Genomic DNA, 23014 nt, shown 5'->3' on the forward strand with positions numbered 1-23014 from the left:
AAAAAAAAGAAGAAGGGGAAAAAGTCCTCCCCACTGTCATCAGGGTGCTATTTTGTCTACAGCAAGAGACAGATTTTCTTGTGTAAACCTGTATATAATGAAAATAGGGATGCTCAAAACAGCTCACGTTACCATAATTTTTTCACGTTACTAATGAGCATCATAATTTTACATTTTAATTAAAGCACTCTCTATGATATCCCTTAGTGGTTTTTTGTTACTTTTGCTCTCATTATTTCATTGTTATTGAAAAAAAATTTAATTACATCTGTTTTTTCCTTGTGTTTGTGCTTTGCCTCTTTTTCCCTCCATTTAAAATAGTAAGAGAGAGGTCCAGAATAGTTGCACAGCTGGTCTCACACTGATATGTTAAATCTGTTAACAAAAAGATGTGACATTGTCTCTTAATTTTTTAATTATATTTCAGATACCTCTTATATCTACAAATAAAAAGGGACATTTTCCATGGCCGTTTGCTGTGTTCCTTTTCTGATGCTGCCTACTTGGGTGCCTGTATTGTCCAAGGTAAGTACAAGCAGGAGCCTTTTTTAAATACTTCACTCATATGTGTGTTCAATAAAAAGAGCAATGCAAAACTGTTGGGTGAATATAGCTACCAGTAACTTTTGTTGCTTTTTTTTTCAGTTGTACTCTTTTCCTGCATTGATATTCACTTAAAATGTTGTAAATAATTCAGCCGCTTAGCCAATGAAAACCAAATTGGAACTTAAAAATTAAAACCCAATAAATTGTGTTAGCATTTAAGTGAAGAAGTATGACATCAATATTAGACTCCACTTATCAACAAACCAAAACTCTGTTCTGAATTCTGAATGTAAATGTAGCCTTTTTCATTTGAACTAAGCAGAGAAAGTGTCATTCAGTGCTCTTTCTTATGGTAAAGGAGACCTGTGTAATCTCTGTCAAAAATAGAACACGTACTTCAAGGAGAAGGAAATTTTGTTTTGTTTTTCCTATCTTTTTTTTCTCCCTCTCTCTCTCCAGCATTTCCTGAGGACCAAATTCAGGCATATGTGTTGAATTGTATATAGAGAAATAATCAGTTATATGTCTGATTACGGACATCATATGTGTGGAAGTTCCCATTTTTCTACCTTTATGTGAATTAAGCTCTTAATGCATTACGAGACAGCATATCCAAACCAAAGCTGAGTCTAGACTGTATTAAAGCAGTCTCATTAAGAAAGTTAAAACACCAAATTCCATGTTTGGGTACCTAAGTGACACATCTTTTAGAAGAGGAATCAAATTCTGTGGGGTGCCTTAAATAACATTATGGCCTGTGTTTCTCTGCTGGAACAGAATGAGATCAGTTCATAGGAGTGAGGATAAATCACGTGGAAAAGAGGTGAATCAGGAGTGCATTGTTTTAGTTCTGCCTACTAACAGAATGATAAATACTCAAAGGGGGAAGTTTACCTATTCATCTGTTTCACAAAGCATGTTTCTGCTTTGTAAAAACGTTTCAAAGCAATAGTTTACTATTGCTAATTAACGCAGCAGTTAATAAGGCATGAACTTCACTTGAAACTCATTGACTGAAGTGGCAGTTATAAGGGTTTTGTTGTTTCAGTTAACTGTCACTTCTTTAAAGCAGCATTTCTTGAGAGATGCTGGATTCTTACTGAGCATGGAAGTATCTTGAATTACACTGCATTTACTGACTTCTTTCCCTATTAACTAATATTACAATTGAATTTTTCTGTTTTGTTTTGTATTTTGGATGTGTTTAGCTGAGCTTGGTGATTATGATCCTGATGAACACCCAGAGGACTATATCAGCGACTTTAGGATTTTTCCTAAGCAGTCACAAAAGCTTGAGAAGAAAATAGCTGAAATGCATAAAAATGAATTCAGGTAATTTAAAATGCTGTTTAGTAAAGAGACAGCCAAGAAATACTTTTATCTGTTTCCAAATAGTGTATGTTAACTTAGGAGGGTTTGTTCCATAGATTATAATAGATGCTCTATCAATATGCTGTCTAATATGCTGTATTTGAAAATGTGGTTTCAGCTTTGGGGGTTTTCTTTTCCACTGCTTTATTAATCATAGCTGAGTGCTGGTAATTTAGATGTCATTTACTTGAAATGTATGTCTGATTATGGGAGCAGCTCACATCATGAGGGCTGCTCTGGTTGATTAGTGGAATAACATCTTTCATTTAGGAATCACACGTCTTTTGGTGTGAAATTTCTGTCTGTAGTGCAATTATAAAATTCTCAGTAGATATTGACCCGATTGAAACTGTAATTAAGTTATTTTATCTGGAGGTTGTTAAAATAGTGGTGAATTGCAAAGAAATGTATTTAAGTAAATTCCTTGTAAGACTAAGGAGGTGAGATCCAGAGCTCTCTGCATGTCTTTTTCTCTCCTAAACTTTTAATACTCTAACAAGGGGGAAAGGAGAAAGATGGATTAGTCTATCTTTTGGTTTCAAAGTTAAATGTGTTTCAGGAGAGAAGTAGCAGTGAGTTGTGCAACTATACCCTCTTCAGGGTTGTTGGTGAATGACAGGCAAAGCAGTCGAGAAGGTAGCTTGCTTGATGCCCTCAGCATTTTGCTTAGTTGAGAATAGTCCTCAGAAAATCCGAAGAGGAATAGGAGGTGCAGAAAATCAAATGAAAGCAAACAATTATTACATTAACTAGAAGGATAGTTTTTATTGAAAGATTATGAGGTCTTTTGCACTTGTTTAAAACCCCTGTGCTTTGTTTTTATGTTTCAATGCATTTGGAAAAAAAAAAAAGAGAAAAATTCCTGTTCAGAGGAGTTAAAACTTAAAATATGGGTTTTTTTCAGAATCCTATCAAATATGTTTTTCAAGTGAAGTACAACATTCATGACAATAAGTTTGCCAGTAATAATGTGTCTTCTGTTTTTTCCTTCCTGAAACCTACATACTTTCTTTGTGTTTCTTTTGGTGAATGATGTTTTAAATGGCATGGTTGTATCTAATATTTTTAGAGCAGTCTAAGACGTGAAAGCCTTTTAAAAAAGGAAACAGAATTTCTTTTACTTTCAGTATTGTTCCATGCAGTGTCTGCAGATTTCCAAAGGATAAATTCAACCTTCATAAAACAATATCTTTCATCAGTTAAGCCAGGGTGCAATTGAAAAGACTTTTATAAATTGCAGTCTTTAAAGAACAGGCTAGTCCTTTATTTAAAGTTAGAAGGAGGGAAGGAAGGGCGATAGGCCAAAGCTGGTGGGTTTTATATTTCATGATGCTAGGAGAGATGTATTTATCTGTGTTGGTTTTTTTGTTTGTTTGTTTGTTTATGTGTAATTTTGCCCATGAACTTAATTAGCTAATTCCTTTGTTATGAATAACTAGACATATTTTTTACCTCATTTTTTAACCCTCTTTCCTGTTGGTGTATTCTGCCTGAACCCATGACAGTAAATGTTACAAGCTTTTGCACAGGTCTCTCTAGGATTCCCCTAGTCCTGAATCCCTCCCATCAATAGTTGCTCAGTGTGGCAGTGAATCTGATGAGAAACTTGTTTAAACATGTTTTAAAATGGCTCTTTGTGGTCCCTTTGCAAACACGTGTTTCTTCTTCCCAACACCCCCCACAGCAACTGTTATCTCCCATGCAGGAATGTCCTGGGAAAGGTGTCCCGAGGTGTCCCATTGGTCCTTTGTTTAACCCCTTCCTATTGGCTGTTGACCCTTTACCTGATGGTTTCTTTTGTGTGACCCTGCACTTGTGATTGGTTCCCCTTTGACCCTCCTAAAAGCCTTATAAACCCCTTCCCAACAATAAACTCTCTCTTGCCTCCTCTCCACGCCCGGTGTGCTGTCTCTGTACCTGCCATGGAGCCACGTGGGTGCTGGGGGGAGAGGAGGGCACCTCTCCCCTCCAGGCTCGGGGCCTGAAAAACCCTGTCTCTGGAGTTCCCCTTCCCCGTCCCACAAGACGTCGGAAATGGTTCTTCAGGCGGAGAAGGAACTAGAGCTGGGCTCCCCCACGTCGTGGATGGGGAAAGGGAAACCCATATCTGGTGCCCACCGTGTGAGGAAACGAATCTTGCTGAACTCTTCTATGAAGATAGGTGGATTCCTAAAGCACAGATGCGATATCTGTGTTCCCCGGCGCCCCGAAGTCTCCCCCATCCCCCTCAATTCGCCGTAATTGGGCCACGTGGTGAGGCCACGATTGTTTGAACTCTTCTGTGAAGATAAAAGCAATCCCAAGCACAGGCTGGGGCGACGTCTGTGTCAACGGCGAACCGGGTCTAAGCGGCAAAAGATATCAGCAGGCTTGCATCACCACAAGAGAGGAGCCTGATCTGAGTATCTTCAACCTTCCTGAGGACATTCAGGTAGGAGCAGGCCCGGCATATCCCCTTTTAAGGAAACTTCGGCATACTCCCTAAACCTCTCCCCCTGTAAACCTGTAACTACAAGAAGTGTGCATGCCTCTTTAAGAGAGAAAAAGCAAGCTTAAAGAACATATGTAATTCCATCTGCAAGTCATCTAATAAGACTGCTTGCTAACCTGAAAGATAGTTACCACGCCAGCATGGCGAAAAAAGGGTTAAAGCTGCTCGAAACAGCTCCGCAGCAATCCCCCTGCGCGGCCCCGCGCCGCCCGCCGTGCCGCTCGCGCCGCCCGGCCCCGGGCCGGCCCCGCGCCGCAGCCCCTACATCGGCCAGCCCTCCTCCTGCCGAGTGCAGAGACTTTGTTTTCCTCAGCCGACGCGGGAACCAGCCACCTCTGCCTACTTTCACCGAGCCCGGCCCCGTGCCGCGGCTCCGGGGAAGCCCCGACATCGGCCGGCCCCGCTCCTGCCTCGCTGCTGCAGCTCCCGCCGAGCCGCCCGGGGCGGACCCTGCCCCGCAACAGACCTGTCCGGACACCCGCGGTGCCGCCGCCGCCCCGCCGAGACCCCGACGCTGCTGGCGGCCCCGGCCCCCGCCGATCCCGCCTGCACCCTGCTCCTGCACACAGCAACCCCCCGTCCCGCCATGCGGCCGCAGCAGCCACCGCCGCAACCCCTCCGGACGCCGAGACTGCCTCCGAGAAACAGAAGAAAACAACCATTTGGACTCTAATGAAACTAAAATTAACAGCAATAAGTAGTTTGTTTGGTTCAGCAGTAAATTGAAAGTTTGTGCCAGTGAAAAACTTGTTTCATCAATAAAACCATTTTTAATTTCTGTTTTATAGGGACACCCTCAGACACTAAGAGAATGAGGTAAATTTAAAATCCATATATCAATATAAGACATATTCATCTTTAGGGAATAAAAAAGGGTGGCATGTGGCAGTGAATCTGATGAGAAACTTGTTTAAACATGTCTTAAAATGGCTCTTTGTGGTCCCTTTGCAAACACGTGTTTCTTCTTCCCAACACCCCCCACAGCAACTGTTATCTCCCATGCAGGGGTGTCCTGGGAAAGGTGTCCCGAGGTGTCCCATTGGTCCTTTGTTTAACCCCTTCCTATTGGCTGTTGACCCCTTACCTGATGGTTTCTTTTGTGTGACCCTGAACTTGTGATTGGTCCCCTTTGACCCTCCTAAAAGCCTTATAAACCCCTTCCCAACAATAAACTCTCTCTTGCCTCCTCTCCACGCCCGGTGTGCTGTCTCTGTGCCTGCCATGGAGCCACGTGGGTGGTGGGGGGAGGGGAGGGCACCTCTCCCCTCCAGGCTCGGGGCCTGAAAAACCCTGTTTATGGAGTTCCCCTTCCCCGTCCCACAAGACGTCGGAAATGGTTCTTCAGACGGAGAAGGAACTAGAGCTGGGCTCCCCCACGTCGAGGATGGGGAAAGGGAAACCCATAGCTCAGCATGTGAGGATGTCCCCTGAATTTCTTCACTAGTCTTGGCGAGGGACACTATTAATTATTGCCTTTTGGAAATCAGATGGTATCAGGCTGACTTCTTTTGCTTGTGGGTCTGCTGGTTCCTACAAAAAATTGAGGCATAACTATAATTTATAGCAGAACTTTCTCCATATACCCCACTTACATGTGTACGTTCCTTAATTCTCTTTCTATTCTATATTTTACCAATTTATGTGGTACGAATTTTAGGCTCAGTGGCTGGTAGCTCTTTGCAGCTCTCAGGAACTGTCATCTTTATTTTCTGTTTTCTTTTGCTTGTGTCAGTACCTGCTATGCCTTACCTATTTGCCAGATTTCAGAGAACAAAGACAGTTTCAGAGTTATCTGGATAGCTACTACTTGGCAATTTCCCCCTGTAGCTCTGTCTTCCCCAAATTGATCATCCTCTTATGTTTTTTATATCAGACACTCACTAGTCACATAGAAGTTTTACATTTTCCAGATATTTAATTCCACGGTTCTCTATTCTAGGAGTACAAATTAATAAAATATATCTGCCACATAATGAACTATATATAGACAGGTCCAGTGTTAGATTATAAGATTTACATATCTAGCTGGAAAATATTACTCAAAGAAACACTGAGTTTGCCACCTTCTGTGTGGCACTTATTTACACATCTCTTTCGCTGCATTCAGCAGGTTGAATTATCTGATAAAAATTAATATTGTGCTGCTCAATGAGTATTTTTAAAAGTGCTGCAAGAGGTTCCTGGCCTTTTTTTAACAAGATACTCAAATGATGTGTTAGCTGAGAGCTAAAATATGAGAAGAACAGGTGAGATTAGAGCCCTTCTATTCTAGCTGCCATTCGGCTACCTTCATAATAGTTACCTCTGTGCTTCAGCACTGTGAGTCTGATTCTTTGGTTTTTTTCACATGCGTAAACAAACAAATATTATGACATCTCTTATGTGCAACAGATTCCCATATAACTAAAACCATATGGCTTGAAAGAGGTAATTTCTTCACTGAATCCTGTCTCAGCATCCTTAAGGCCTGTTGACTGGTCACATATTTTCTTCTGCCCTACAGCATGATGGAATAATTTGGCTTTAGAAAGGAATAAGATCATGAGGGAGTGTTTGGGAAGCAGCAGTAGAATACTGTGACAGCTTCCAGTGACCTAGTGACTCATTAGGTGTCATTTAGAGCCCTTTTTTTTTTAATTCCTGAAAGCAAATGTATGACATGATGCCCCTATTATCCTTTGTGGCTGTGAGAACATCACTGCATTTTAGCAAAACCTTTTATGTGACTTTCTACTGCACCTAATTGCAAAAACATAAATGCGACAGACAGAAATGCATAGCAGGTTTACTGAGTTGTGATTGTCTTGTGACTTTTAATTAATTATTCTTCCCTCATTAAGAAAGGGAGAGGTACAGAAATAAAACAAAAGACAAAAATACCTTGTTATGAACTTGATATCAAGCTTCCACAGGCCAGACACCTGAATATACCGAGATTTCCTAAGGGAAAATGGACATAAGTCCCTATCAAGGGAATTTATATTTGTAGGAATAATGTTTTGGTGTGGTTTGGGTGGGGTTTTTTCCCCTGTTGTTTTGGGTTTTTGCTTGGGTTTTTGTTTGGTTGGTTGGTTTTGGTTTTTTGGAAGAAAGTAGTTGAAAATCAAGCTTTTTTTTTTTATCCCACCTGAAAACTAGTGTGGTGGGGGGAAAAAAGTTTTCCCCCTGAAGTTATAAAATGGTAAACCCCCAGGGGGTGATTACCCTTGAGGCTGAACCAATGAGCGCTCTTGCAAAATATAAACATATCACCCAGACCGGAAGAGTTGTTGTTGTAGTAGTTGTTGGAGAGAGTGGCCATGTTGTAAAGCCATGAGGAGAAGGGGCAGAAGCCCCTCTGGGGGACCATGGCTCCCCAGTCCCCGCGTGTGGGTCATAGAAACTCGGAAACAGTGTTAAACTGGACTGAGGTCTGTGACTGAGAAGCTGGAAGTTTCTCCACTGTAAGCAACAGCAGGAGCAGCAACAGAAGCAGCAGCGTCTGGAGGGCAGAGAGCCAAGAGATAAGAGAGAAGCAGCAGAGACAGCATGCAGCCAAGGAAGACACAGAGTTATCTGAGAGAGAGAGCCAGCAGCAGAGAGAGAACTAAGCTCTACAGAGAGAGAGAGAGTTTGGGTAAGAACTGAAACAAACTCCCCAAACCCCTCTGAGACCTCCAGATGAGGAGGAGGATGATGGACTCTTACTTGAAAACAGTCTTAGAGTGCTACAGCACTGAAAAGAGAGGAGCTGAGAAGCTCAGGGCTTCCCAGAGCTGGACCAGGACGGCCAAAGGAATGCGGAGGAGGGCTTCACGCCCCGCTGCTGATAAACTAAGCTAGCAGCCTGAGATCAGAGCCTAGGAACTCTGTGAGGGAATTTGAATCCCCTGAAGATAAGGACCATCACGAAGGCTTCTGCACTTCGTTGATATGACGTGGTGAAGTGACCTTTGTCCTGGTGAATGCAGCCCATGGAAGAAAAAGACCCTTGCTTGGAGTCGAAGGGCCGAGAGGGGCTTGGAGACCCCCCTCCTTGTGTGTACTGGCAGAGATCCAGCTACAGCTGCTGCATGGAAGAGAGAGAGATAGCCTGCTGCCCTAGAGACACTGCTGCTCTGAGAGTGGAAAGGATCTCTTCCTTCTTCCCTCCTGGACTTTTATTTGGAGAGAGAAGAGATTTGATCCATTGTAGATACTGTTTTATCATGGTAGAGATAGTTGAAATTGTGTGTGTAATGTATTATAATATTCATTTGTACGGTCATTGTAATATAATCCTTTCCCCCCATTTTGAGTCTCGTTTGTTGTCTGGAAAACCCATCTCACACTGGGCTGAGATGTGGGAGGGGGGCTTGGACTCAGGAATTGGATTTTGGGGCTCTCAAACCATGACAACTAGCAATCCATTTTTACTTATTTCTGATATGAAATATTACACCATGTAATTTATATATGAAAATGTTATGTAAAACATCATTAACTTATTTGAAAGACCCATGCAAACATTAACTTTGTCAAGTAAATTATAGAGGTGCATGACCTATTCAATTTCCTGTTTCCCATGTTTCCCATATGTCATAAGTTATTTATTATGCCCTGGGATAGCCAATGTGGATACAGTCTCAAGATGTCAGAATGCTACTGAATTGTCTGTTGTCTCCACTGTGTATATTGAATGTTCCAGCTTTTGCAAAAGTCACGTGTGAAATAACACCTTTTGGGAGAAGAAAAGGTTTCCTCTGAGGCTGCAAAATCACTGCCATATTCTGACAGTAACTATCGCAAAAGCAATTTAAAATTTTAAGCCAAAGGGAGTATTTTCTTGAAACCAGAGTAGGAAATTAATGCTTGAGTTTGATCAAAGCTGAATGAAAAGTGGTGTTTAAATTGGACTTGACAGGTATATAACATTTTTATCCTTTGCTGCATCATCTACACTGTAACTTCTCAGTGAGGATTTAAGCACTTTTAACTTTCCTCTGCTTCTTTGACTCCTACTGTATTCCCCTTGCCATACCATCAGTTACCATGTGTGCTCTGACTCTGGTTGCAGCAGGAGTACAGGATATCCTGGTTTCCACTGATTCAGCTTTCTCCTGCAGACATGGATCTGTCAATGAAACCACTGGCAAGCATAACTCCAATGCTACTATCAGAGTGCAATCTGGGAGGCTGTCCTAGAAGACGTGGCAGCAGTTGCTGAAAAGTGCTTTTCTTTGTGCATGTTAATATTGTTTCATTCAAGATTAAATCAACTTCTTGCATGGTGTTCAATACATTTTTGCTAAATGTACAGTGCTAAAACTAAATTCACATTGAGTAAGTCCAGAATAAGGTGGATTTGGTATTCCATTTAAGTGCTTCTTGCAATTAAAACTATATATTATCTAGTTTTATGCATTTAATACTGGCAGCACAATTATCTATACTTTATATTTATCTCCTAATTTATATTATATTTACTTTATATTTACCTCCTATTTACTTTTATATTATATTTACTTTATATTTACCTCCTAATCACACTGACATTTAACAACCTGCTATACATGAAGGGAATCCTATTGGAAGGCTGCTCCAAAACTTGCAAGTCATATTACAGGAGACAGAAACCACTTGCTGGGGACTGAGGATATGTTGAGGTTTACATGGAGGTGAGGGACACATCTGGAAAGAGGCAGGATTTGGACTGCTGCAGGGATAGGTGAGTTCCAGGCCTAAGAAACCAAAGTCTTTGTAGTTCCTAGCTGTATAAAGTATACTGAGGATCTTGGAGAACTGAGGGGGACAATGATATGTAGTGGGAATTCTCAGGCAGACAGTGGTGATAGCTGCTCAGGGCCTCACATTACAGCCCTGACTGCACTGAATGCTCTCTTCATTTCAGCTTTGATAGCCAATGCTGCCTCACTTACAGTCTTGCAGCATAGGCATTTAGATTTACCTATCAGGCCATATGTTGGCACGTCACTGCAACTTTGAAAATAACTAATTCTCTCTAAGTTAGCAATCTGGTATTAAAATGCCGTTGTGTGCTGTAATGGGAGAATAATTTTTTGTTTCTAATTCTGCCACATTTTCCTGGTGTTTTCTTTCTTTCACTCCATAGTTCATATCAGTTGTAATTTGGATGAATTAGAGACATAGTTGGAATCTAGTCACCTAATCCTTTTCCTGAAGGATTCTGTGTGTGCTGCTTTCCTCAAAGCTTTGTTCTCCTGAACCATATTTTTCTGATAGAAGTGTGCTTAAAACGAATTCAAATCAAGGAACCATTCTTGTAATTCTGGATGTGCTAACTAGAAAATAGTAAGTGAGGTGTTGTTTTGAGATGAAATAATAAGTGAGGTGCTGGATTGGTGTTTGCATGGCACAGAGAATACTTCCAGAAGCTTTATGGTGAGGAACAGCTTTGCATGAGCAGGAATTTAATGGAAGATGCAGTTGTAGTGGTAATCTAGAGAAAGCAACTTCACAGGCAAAAGAGTTGTCTTTTCCCTCCTCTTTTGAAAAACTGAAAAGATACATAGATACATAGGATTTTTTTAAATGGAATTCCAAGAAGTATTCAGTAGAAAGGATGATCTACTAGAACTGAAAAAGGCAGCAATTTTTTTGCAACATTAATAATTTTTTAGCTTTAGTGAAGATTTATTTTTTGTGTGTGCATGTGACTTTTTTTTTTTTTTTGACCTTTTTTTCCCTGCCAAGAGTGGTCATAATCATGATCTACAGACATGGTTGTTTTTACCACACTAGTTGTTGCCTGTCTAATGGTGCGGTTTGGATTCAGGTTCTGCACACTTAGCGTGCTGTTATCTTCGGATATCTGCGTGAAATTCTACAGTGTAGGGATTTCTTTAGCAGCTGAAAGGACCTATTTCCTCTGCCCCCTCTGCCTTCTATGGACGGCAAGAGTTCAGGAACAACGCACAGATGATCAATATGATCAAACAATGTCCAATTTATTATTTAAATTAGTTAGCTTTTATACAGTCAGTGTTTTCCGGGTACGTGATTACAACAAAGTGAATGGATAGCTCAGTCTGTGCCCGCGTTTCATGGCTTTAGCTCGTTGGTCCCGATGCTCAGTCCACACGTCCTGACGTCATTCGTGCCACCCAAAGTCCCTCCTATTGATCTGCCTTTAGGGACTTTCCTGGGACTTTCCAGTTTTCTCTTTATCTCCAGTTTCCCACAACTTTCAACTATAAACATACAGTTTTCACACAACTTGCAAGTATAAACACAGGGAGTTTCACACAGTTTGCAACTATAAACTATTCTTTTAATAACCTCCAAAGTTATGTCAAGTGAGGCCTACTGCTCCTCAGAACTGGCAATATGGATTGTTCACAAAGTGTCCATTTTCCTGCAAATACTCTACAGCCTTCCCTCCCTCTTTATTTGGGGAAGGCTTTACGGGCTAGGTGTGTCTGGACCAGAAATTTTAATCACCACGATAAACCCAGAAAGCTTAGTAGATTTCTCTGTATCATGGGAATAGATTTTAAATTAACAATAGGTAAATTAAAACTGCATCTGTTCTGTAAGCGTATTCTATCTTTGAATAAGCTTAAAGCTGTCTCTATGTCACTGCATCAATTTATAGAGTAGAGCTGAAATACAAATATCTGAACTCAGACTTCAGAGATACCATCTCATTTTGATCTCTGAAGGCAGAACGGTAATTTGAAATGTTCTGGTAGAAGGAATTACGTAAGTGGCACATATAATTACGGCATGCATAGTGTAAAATTAAAGCCATAAGCATTTAATAAACTCCATAAAAGAGTTTGGTTATTGTTTTAAAGTGATTTATTTGGGTTTTACTTGGTTTATATCTGTGTGAGAGAAAAAAAATGCAGTAAAATTAAAATTGGTATTTAATTGTTCTGCAGCTTTTTAGGTTTAGTATATTCCAGCAACATTTCAGCAGTTCATTTTCTTGCTAGATGAACATGGTTTTTTTCCCATTTAAAGGCTTTCTTCCCCTTGATGCCAGGCCAGGCAGTTCTTGGGGAAAAACACTGCTGCTTGGGCAATGTGCTGAGTCTGACCTTGCTATTCTGATGACCTGAGCCACAGCCTACAATGCCATTTCATTTACCAGTGTCTTCATTTAGTGCTTTTCTTTGAAAATATCACCACTGTTGTGCTATTGTTTCCACTACAACTAATAAACATAGTGCTTTTGTTTCAATACCATATAGTCTTCCTTAGCACCATTATTGTGACTAAAAACATTAGCAAACAGGCTTTATTTAAAAACATCTCCACTATGTGCCAAAATCTTCTGAGCTTAAAGTAAAAACTGCCCAAGACTTCTAGTACTATAATTTTATAGCTATTGGAGTCTCAACCACATGTAAAAAGATGTGAAGAAACAACAACAAAACCTCATTAACGTAGTAAGCAGTGCTGTGATCATTGTACAGCTTTATGCAGAGTTCTGTCTCTGTTTTAGGTTAAAAGGAAACCCAGATAACCCTGTTCTGCTGAGGGATGTGCTGTACAAGATCTGGGATATAACAAGGAGAATATTTAATGGATGGACATCTGTCTTGAAAATGTCACTGTGGTCTCTCCTGAGACTGCAGTAAAATATGTCCACAGTTGAAGGGCAGGGCAAAAAGTGGTTGATGGAGACTGAGCCTATGTTATTTAAAATGTTATGGCTGGTTTCTCCTTTTTTCATGGAGGTAAATATGTAATATTTCTAGAGGCTAGATTGTTATGTATGTATTTATTTATTTTTTCAGTTTATTACATTGGAACACCTTACAAACCATACATGCCCAGAAATGAAACATATATGGAACATACTCTACTAAGTATTGCTGTTGTGTTCTGCTGCAAGTACCTTTGCTTGACATAGAGATGAGGCAAATGGGTGGACAATAATTGTTATTACTACTAGTATGTTAATAGTAGTATCTCATCGCACTTTGTAAGTTAGTAAGAGAATCAGAGAATCAGAGAAGACAAATGAAGTGACCTTACTAATGTCATTCAGGAAGCAGGAAACCAAGAATAGCATTAAAAATGTTTTTTCTTTGCTGTTATTGCTATATGGTCTTCTTTATTAAAAGGAATTAATGCTCAATCCTGTGTTGTCTTATCCATAACTTTCACTGAGTTTCATGACTAGACGTGTGAAGGGGAGAAACTTCTGGAGTGAATTGGTATTGGCAGCGAGCAAAATAAGTAAACCCTTGCTGTGACACACCCTGTTGAACTTTCTTGTGTTTGAAGTGCTTCAGAGTTGGGGACCCTGTGGGGAATAAACAGAGCTTTTACATCCTCTAGTGCGTACTTCTCATGAGCCTGAAGTTAAAAACAGAGTGTGTTGCAGACTTCTCACTCCTCTAATGAAGTATTTGTTTCATTCAGTTTTATCTGGGACATTGATTCCTAGGTTGAATCATAACTTTGTAGCTAATGATTGTGGAGCTCTAAATTCACAAGTAATCCACATTTACTGTATGTATCGTATGCAGAAACTTTTCTTGGTAGTGGTTTTTTTTAGTGGTCCTGTTCAAACCTTTACCATGGCAAGGACCAGCACTAGAAATACAGACACCAACTTTAAAGAACAAGTGTATAAATTTACTATAGTGCAAAGCAGCAAAGAATTACAAAAGAAGCAGTGAATTATAAAAGGATAAACTTATCAATGCACCTAATCATTACTATAGAGAGTGTCTCTGGTGATTAAGAAAGATACATCACCAGTTACCCCATTTAATACATTACCATAATCAGCATGCAGACCTGCACATCAATTTGGGAGCCCTCATTACAGTGAAAGGTTGGAGAACCACTCCCAGTAACTGGGAAATCTTACACAGTGTGTCCACTCGCAGGTGAGGCTTCCATCTTTGCTGTGAGAGGGTCCAGCTTTTATACTGGTAAACAAACAAGCTTACATCACTTATTTGGTGCAGAAAATACCTAGCTTTCTTCTCTCCTAGGTTTTCCCCCAAAGCCTGGCCAGGGCTCAGAGGAAAATCAAGGGAGTTAGTTTGGACCAACTACTTTTGAGTGGGGCCAATTGCCTACCTCCATGGCCTGGACTAGTCTCTAAACACAGGATGATGGATACATTCATAGCAAATACAAATCTTTACTAATTAAGTGGATACTAATATACCTTACTAACAAGCATACATGTTTACACAGGCATAGTATTATGGATGTTACTAAGGATTATATAGAATTTTGGCTAATAAGCAGATACATGACTAAATATAACATTGGGTTGGAAGGTCCCTCTAGAGGCCAACTCTGGCTCACGGCCTGTTGTTCAGGCCTCAGCACTTCACCGTGCTGCAGCCAGGTGTGGTAGTGGCTGCAACATGTAGAAAGGTAATATATCTTCTACTTAATGTTGAATATATACTGAAAAATAAATTAAGAGGAGTAAATGCACTGACAGAGAGAGATGACTTTCCTGAGAGAACTGAGTTACAAACCAGCAAAGATGCATTGCATAAATATTTCCTGTTTTTCCACTATAAGAGGCAATAATTGAAACACATATATTAAGAAACTCTATAAATTCTTGTGTAAGGATGTTTGCTACATGTAGAAAGCTTAAAGGTTTTTAAACAAAGCAAATCAAAGCCATATCTAATGTTTGATCAGTGACTGGTAAAAAAATATTGACTTTTCTTTGCTGATAGGATTTGCTACAGTTATATTTTTATTTAGTAAGAAAATTTTCATTACTAAGTTACAGACGAAAAGCGTATTATCAAGACTTAAATATTAACCCTTTGAGAAGAGATAAATGAGTAATTTTCATTTGATATTGCTCTTGACTCTTGTGTTTTGTGATGTTCTTTTAAGGCTTTGCATTGTTGCCATTTGATTAGCCTGTAGTCCGATAAGATCAAATTTGTCCATGTTTTCTGCATTTCTTTTCCAAGTGCCACATCTTATTCCACTTGATATGCACAAAACCGGCATAGTTTCAGAGGCTATGGGTGGGGAGAGCTTGCTAATTTTTTTTAATGTGTCTCTGTAATATTTTTCCCCATTTCAATATGCCAAACCCCCAAACCACATTGTTACAAATTACTTGTCACTTTTTGGTGCATTCAAACCAGAAGATTGACTACTTTCCTTTGTAGCAGCAAAGGTAGCTGGATAAAAGATGCATTTTATAATCTTACATTTTTGTAAGGCTCAATATTCAATAAGCAATCAAACCATCTATTTGTTTGGCTTTTCACTATGCAACATAAGTATTCTAGGTATTTAGGTCTAATTAGTCAATTAGTTCTGTCAGGTGCAGTTGAATTGTACATGAAACAAATTTATTGCCTTTTTAAGGGTCACTTATGGTCTTAGAGTTGTGATTAAACACAAGGTTGTGACTTATTAATATTGAAAATGGAGAAAAAGTTCAGTGGAGCTACCAAGAAGTTGACTGGGAAAAATAAGCATTTTTCTTTTGCTTGCTGCTTTCATGCTGCTTTTTCATTAAGCATTTAACTGTGTAAATGTCTGTTTGTAATTCTTGATGTTCCACTTGATACATATTCTTCTCCATTGGAAAGAGGTGAGGAAGAGACCAAAAAAAAAAAGAGAAAGAAGGCCACATCTCTAATATCATGGGGTATTTTCTTTGGTTTTGTGTGGGTTTTTTTTCAAAAGCAAAATATCCACAAAAATGTGGCCTGAAATAAAATGAAGGTTGTGTAATATTGAGAGAGATCCAAAATAAACACAGAAGAAGCCCAAGAAATATCATGGGATTGAGTGGGATATGACGAACAGTGAAAATTAGCAATAGTTAAAACTTTGTAGCAGAAATGGTTATTACATTGCCACAGGGTGTCGTCCTATTAGGTTCAAAATAGGATTTGATATCCATGAGTGTGCTAGGTGTTGTCTTAGTTGTTAAACTGAACTTTGGGCTAGATACAGAATATCTTATGTCAGTGCCTGTTGATTTCCAGCTACCGGGGAATAACAGACTTACAGGGAATTTATGCTACACCAACACATAGTGCAGTTTTAAATGTCAGTTCCCATGTACCATTGATCATAGTGTGAGGCTGGACTCTAAAATGCAGGCATAAGATAAAGCATGACTATGTTCCTTGAAAATTTGTTTACTGTGGATTTTTTTTTCTTTAGTTGCTGTTGTTGGGGTTTTTTTTTATAATTTGCATGAGATTTATGAGGCCTGGCTTTCTAAATGTCTAGGTACTGTTAATTGTCATTTTATGTATCAGAATCATGTACTCTAGTTATGCAGATACATAAATGAAATAATAATTGAAACAGTTTGCTTTCAAACAGGCATTTTAAATCTGTATTAGAGCTTATTGTAATGGCAGGAGTTAGCAAAAGTCTAATAACAAAACTTACTCTAGAAGACTCTAAAAGACTCTAGAAGACTCAAGTCTTGCATGCCATGTTTCAGTCTTTAGCATATGTTCATTGTTGATTATAGACACCCTAAAAATAGGGGTGTATAAATGGAAATGCTGACAGATTCTGATGTTGGTAGCAGGCACTGCTATAATTAGGCATGCATCTAAGTAGACAGTGTAATATGATTGTCATGCTTATACCCTGCGCTGAAGGAATGTGTATTAATCTGCACAATCCTTTTGAACAAGTTGAGGAGCAAGAGTTTGTGGAAAAAAGATGCTGAGATTTATTTAATATTCAGGCTGATGTGATTGTATATGAAAAGAGAAGAAATATTGGACAATTCTGGCTAACTGTTGTTATCTCGAGATTGAGAAAAAACTTCAGGATTTACCTGAAAACATCAGGCACTATATAATTCAGAAGAAGAAAACATATGTAAGTTTTCTATCTTTTTATTATAAACAAAACATGGTTGAAATAGTTTGAATGTCAGTAAAAGCTTTCCTCTGTTTTTAGGCTTTAAACTCTACAGTCTAAAAGTCTTTTTCTCCTATTTTCTTTTTGCTGTAAAACTACTGTTTCTTTTGTAATTTCAGAGGTCAGAGCCCAGCTATTGCTGAATTCAACTTGCTCCTGAAAGCATATTCTTTGGAAACTTACGGTGTTGATCCGCATCCGTGCAAGGTAACAGTCTTTTTACTAACATTTAATGAAGTGTCTTTTTACTAATATTTACTTAAAACCCATTAATGAAATTGATTTAGCTCTGTTTTTTTATCCATGCACAAATAGTGAGTAATTTATTAAAGAACCTGCCCTAGAACTCTATATTATGCCTAAGACTTGGAAGAACACTGACAGCTTGACATTACTGCATCAGTCAAAGGAAAGTTTTCTCCAGAGGAAACAGAACATCATAGGAGAATCTAATAGAATGTCATGACATTAAGCTTTGATTATACTTCATAATTTCTTTGCATTTAATGCAAAGGTCTCTTTTAAGCACTCTAGGTGTGAAATACTTTTTGTTAACCAGGCTTTTCAGGATTCAGCATTATTCTGTCCAGAAGGTGCAAAAAATTGATAATCCTTGGCAGATCAGTTTTTCAAACATCATCAAAATATGAAAACCTTACGCAGAACAACAAACCAGACGTACAGAGGGGAGAACCCACTTCCTATTCCCACCCCTCACTTTGCTATTTTGTGATCCTCTATAAGAAGGTGATTTTAATTAACAGTTCTGATTATCCTTTATACCTGCATTTTTAATTACGTGGTTGTATCTGCATAATCTGCAGTGTTTATTTTTAGTATTAATTGCTTTTGTTTTAACTGCTGCTTTTACTTTGGCTTGTATATTATCTCATCTGTTGGAACAGCAACACTATTCAGTTAGATGTGCTGGTGGTTAGCGCCCTTAAGCAGTCAACTCTAACACAAAGCTGCATAAGATGTTGTATATACTTTGTCAGGAATGGTGCTCCTGTGTGAAAGATGGGCTGGTTCAGAGCTCAGTGAAGGCAATGAGAGTCAATTTTAGTTTGAAACTATACTGGAGATTTTCAAAGGACATCCCAGACTTAGGTTGGCGCTTAGCATAGAGGCAAAACTGGTTCAGAATTTCCTCTTTACCTGTGTAGCAGGGCTTTTAGTGTGGGGACAATCAGAAGTTTTGTGACCCATGCTTAAGGCAAATTTGTCTGTCTTCTGGCAGCGAACTACAAAGCAAGGTTCTTTGCTGGCTCCTTACGATGTGTTCTTTCTGGTGCTGTGGCTGCTACTCCAGAACCACCTCTGTTTCAGTTCCCCATTATTTTGTTGGTGGAACATCAAGCACAATAAACTTGACTATCTTTAGTAAGATGAGGGTATGGAATTTGGGATGGACAGGAAATCCAATGGATACAAAACTCACCCGAATCATTAATCAAAAAGGATGAGCCAGAACCTTTATTGTAGAGTTAAAATTTTAAAATGGTCTCTTCTATTTGAAAGACAAGTATCACCATATCTTCTTGTTTGTACTCAAGAATACTTGAGAATACTCAAGAATACTTGAGCACAAACCAGAAGCTTATAGTAGTAAATGCTGTCTGTCAGCAGTACTTTCAACACAACATCTTGCAGAGGAACAATGTATTCTGAAATCTTAAAAAATATCAGTGTTGAAGCAGATACAAAGCCCTGGCTCATAGTTAGTCAGCACATAAAGAATGGGACATAAACAGAAGTATATTTTCAATAAAATTAGTAAATATACCTCAGGAGTCCCTGTTATCAGCTACAGGTAGATAGAAAAAAAGCCTAAGATGCTGTTTCTCACTTAAATGCCTAGAAATAAATGAGGCCTGTATTGCCAAGAGCTGCCCTTTATCTTTAGAAATATACATTTTGAAGGCAAAATTTATTTTAAAAAGGCAAACAAAATAGAAGTAGTCTAGAGAGGGGTAGCGATTTACGGTCTCAGTAAGAAATACCTCACTGGATGAAGGAAAAATTATGTTTCCTTTTCTCTCTCAAGGACTCAGTTGGGACAACCACATTTCTAGGATTCACAGCTGCAGGATTTGTAGTTTTCCAGGGCAATAAAAGAATTCATTTGTTAAAATGGTAAGTACACAAAGTAAATGTATCTTAATAAGTAGGAGCATTTTCTCCTGTGTCTTTTCTTCTTCCTACTATCTTCACCTGTATATGTTGTCTTTAAGGAGGACCATGTGAATATTCCTTCTCTTGCCCCATCATATTTCTGCTTCAAAGGATTTTAGATAAAAACAATAATAGTAACAACAACAACTTTGGTCTCATTCATCCTCCAATGAAAATTATTCCACGGGGTGCATTAGTCAATACATGAATGTTAAAATTGAGTAAGTTGATTTTTCAGCTATGCTGTAAGTCACCAATGAGGCTTATTGGCAGAGATGTCTGGAATAGTTAACAAGAGTTCACCTTAACCTTTATTTGACTCTTGTTAAAAATATTGCTGTTTCCTCTTTTCCTTAACAGCTCCTGGAGGTGATGTAAATGCAGCTGGCCATGCTCTCAGAAGTGTGGTGCAGAGTGAGCAGTCATGCTTAGTTGTTGATAAATCTCTTTTTAGCCTGCTGTTACACGGATGCCAACAGCAGTTACTTAGGTATGGGTGTTCCATCTCAGAGCTTTCAACCTGTCTTGTGGTATCAAGATGGGCAGAAGGTGAAAAAAAGTGCTGAGGTAGTTTTTAAAGTAGAGCTGGACTTTTTACTGCATATCTGTAGAAACCTCCCTGATAGTTGAATAACCTGAAATCTTCGAAGGTGTAAAGTCAGTATAGTCCTGTCTGTACAATTCAGTTGTGGATCCCTGTGGATCTCTGGGGACGTGCCTGTCAAATGCCAACCACTTGCAATCCTGGATTTATGCTGTAGTTTCCCTGGGGTTAATTACAGGTAGCCCTGATCACAGTACTTCAGTGGTTTGTGCTTTTGGCATAAGGATGATTTTACTGTGATGTCAGTCTATGGTGCACAGAGAAGAGAATAACCCTTGCCGAGCATTTCTCCACCATGCTATGGGAAAGTAATTTCGCAGCACTTAGTTTTCCAGGTTATTTAAGGACAGCATATCCTCCTGGAGATCTAGGTATATTTATTTTGTCCATTGACATGTAAACCAGATACAAATGAAATTACAGTAGAGGAAAAGCCATTAAGCTATCTCAGTGTTACACTAGAGTTTGGGGTTGTGTGGTGAGGTTTATCTGATCGTCATGTACTGCTTCTTTCATTTCTAAGTTGTAGAAGTGAGTACTAGTAACTTTAACTAGTGTTAGCTGAAATTTGCATTACACTGTAAAAATCCAATTTCATATTTGAGATTTCATTTTCAATGTAATTTACATTATTTACATTTTCAGTGTAATATAAGCTGGAATGTTTTTTGTTGTTGTTTATGTTAAGCAAAACTCTTGCTATAGTTTCAGGGATAGCATTGTCCTTGCCTCCAGAATTATTCCCATTTCATCTGACATCCAAAACCTTTAGAGAAGTTTATGAAAAAGCCCCACTATCTCTCATTTCAGCTCTGGTAATGACGAAATTTCCATTGTAATTTAAGCAGAGGCATTGCATTGCCTTTTTATGGTGCTCTGCTATTCCATATGTAGACTGAGCTTTCAACCTTGGTTAAATGAAATTTTAGCATAAGTATTCAACTCATCAGGCCCCTGTAGTAAGTTCTGTCAAACATTTTCTTTTTCTTCCTATTGTGTTCTGTAGTAAGTAGTCAGTTACTAAGATGTGTGATATGAAACCTCAAATAAATAAGTATAAATAAGTATAGAGAAAAAAGTATTATCTTTCCCTCAATTTAATTACAATAGACATTTTAAGATTTTAAGAGGATTCACAAACTGTGCCATAAATAGAGTGTAAATGTAAGTTTCTGTCTACCTTTAATTTCCTCTTCACTTTCCAGCAGCCAAAGTTAATTCTTTGAATGTGCATAGGTATATAAAAGAAATACTGTGGGCTTATGTCCTCTAAAGAAAATTGGAATATTAGATACTTCAATGCTAAAAGTTGTAAGATTTCTGTAGAGGCCCTTTGTCATTTGACAACGTGCTTGACTTCGGGAATCAGGGAAACTTGCATGCGAGTTGCATTTCTTACTAGTAGAACTATCTGTTTTTCCTGTACTTTAATATTTTTTCTCTTTTTAGGTGTGATGTCTATAAACTAAAATTTGAAGGGAAGACTTTTTATGTGTTTGGAGCTCAGAAAGAGGTTAAGTTTAATATTTTTACAAAACTTCTCTATTTGACTAAGATCTGCTAAGACATAACATAATTTTTAAACTAAACCAACTTCTAAACAATCAATAATTGTACTTCATATTGTAACTAACATATAGAATATGAAAGAATGTTAAATTGCTGTTATCAAAAGAATGTCTAATTTGCAAAGGGTTGAAACATTTTTCACTTAACATTCATGCCATGCTATGTTGATTGTTCATGGTTTTGGTCATCTTTGGAGTCAAAGATTTAATTCATTTAAGATGCTGTACTCATCCGCTTTGAAGTACAGAAGACGACTGTATATGATTGAAAATTCAAGTGAGCATTTGTGCTGGTTTAAAGGTAAACCAGCAGGGGAAATGAACTCAACTCAAAAGAGAGATTATAAGTCAGAATAACAATTTAATAAAATAATACAATAAGTATGATTATACAGACAAACAATTGGTTTTAACCCACAAAACCCAAATATATAACCCAGCACCTTGGGGCATGAACAGAGTGGTGTTCTTTGGGCCCCCCCTGAGTCCAAAGTAAAAGGAGAGGGGAAAACCTGTTGCAGTCTGGTTGAAAAGTGGTGGTTGCAGTCCAGTCAAGAGCATTGGTCTGGGGTCTGGTTGAGGGTGGTGGTCTGCAGTCTGGTTGAGAGCAGTGGTCTGCAGTCTTCCTCTGGATCCCACGAGTGGTTAAAAAGTCCCAAGACTCCAAGATTATATATCCTCCAGTTCAGGCAGGGATGCTCAGTACCTCCCTCAGGGTGGGGGGTTCCTTAATGGGTGTGAGGACAAAAGCAACATCCTATCTTGCAGGCCTCTTAACACCTAGTTTGTAGCCTGAGGAGTTTCAGGCTCTATGTGCAGATGGTGTAAATGGTTCATTGATAACAGTTTCTGGGAAATGGCATGGAAGGCTATAGAATACACAGTTTTGGGTTACACCCATACAATGATGAACTGGTCAGTCAGGCTCTATGGGCAGATGGTGTAAGGTTTTGGGTTACACCCATCCCGTGATTAACTGGTCCCAGTTGTTCTAAGTAGGACAGCATTGACACCTGGATCAATTTGCGTTATTTTTGGATAAGCACAATGTCCTCAAATCTTGATCAGCTGAATAGGCTATAGTTTGTCCCACATAGTTAGGAGTTATATCATTGGGCTCTTGTAATTGAAATCATGGAGATTTTTGCCTACAGCATGCTATAATCAGTTCTTTACCTAGGTCAGAGTGATGTAGTCTAAGATTAAGGTTTTGAATGCAGGTGAGGAAAGAAAACAAAGGAAGGAAATAATGTCAGAGGTATCAGGAACTGTTTGTGTGGTTGCAAGAAGATCTTGACAGCAGGACATCAAATGGTAGGGAACAGGGAGAGGTGGGTGGTAAGTAGTGCAACAACTGTGCACTGTAGATTTTTGAAGACAGAGACTTTCCGCCTTTGATTTTGACCAGAA

General features: G+C 39.0%; 1 protein-coding gene across 6 annotated transcripts in view; it reads left to right on the forward strand.

Annotated features, from left to right (window-relative positions):
• Positions 1-23014, forward strand: part of FRMD3 (FERM domain containing 3) — a 148915-nt gene that overhangs the window by 102872 nt on the left and 23029 nt on the right. For all 6 annotated transcript variants that reach the window (XM_039380275.1, XM_027721564.2, XM_039380274.1 and 3 more), the window contains 5 exons: positions 428-525; positions 1755-1878; positions 17377-17464; positions 19305-19393; positions 21486-21549. In XM_039380275.1, coding sequence (XP_039236209.1) covers positions 428-525; positions 1755-1878; positions 17377-17464; positions 19305-19393; positions 21486-21549 — 463 coding nt within the window. The remainder of the gene's footprint in view (positions 1-427; positions 526-1754; positions 1879-17376; positions 17465-19304; positions 19394-21485; positions 21550-23014) is intronic.

Source organism: Pipra filicauda, unplaced genomic scaffold, assembly GCF_003945595.2.
Source record: "Pipra filicauda isolate LSUMZ 115617 unplaced genomic scaffold, ASM394559v2 scaffold191_size1418713_pilon, whole genome shotgun sequence".
NCBI lineage: Eukaryota > Metazoa > Chordata > Aves > Passeriformes > Pipridae > Pipra > Pipra filicauda.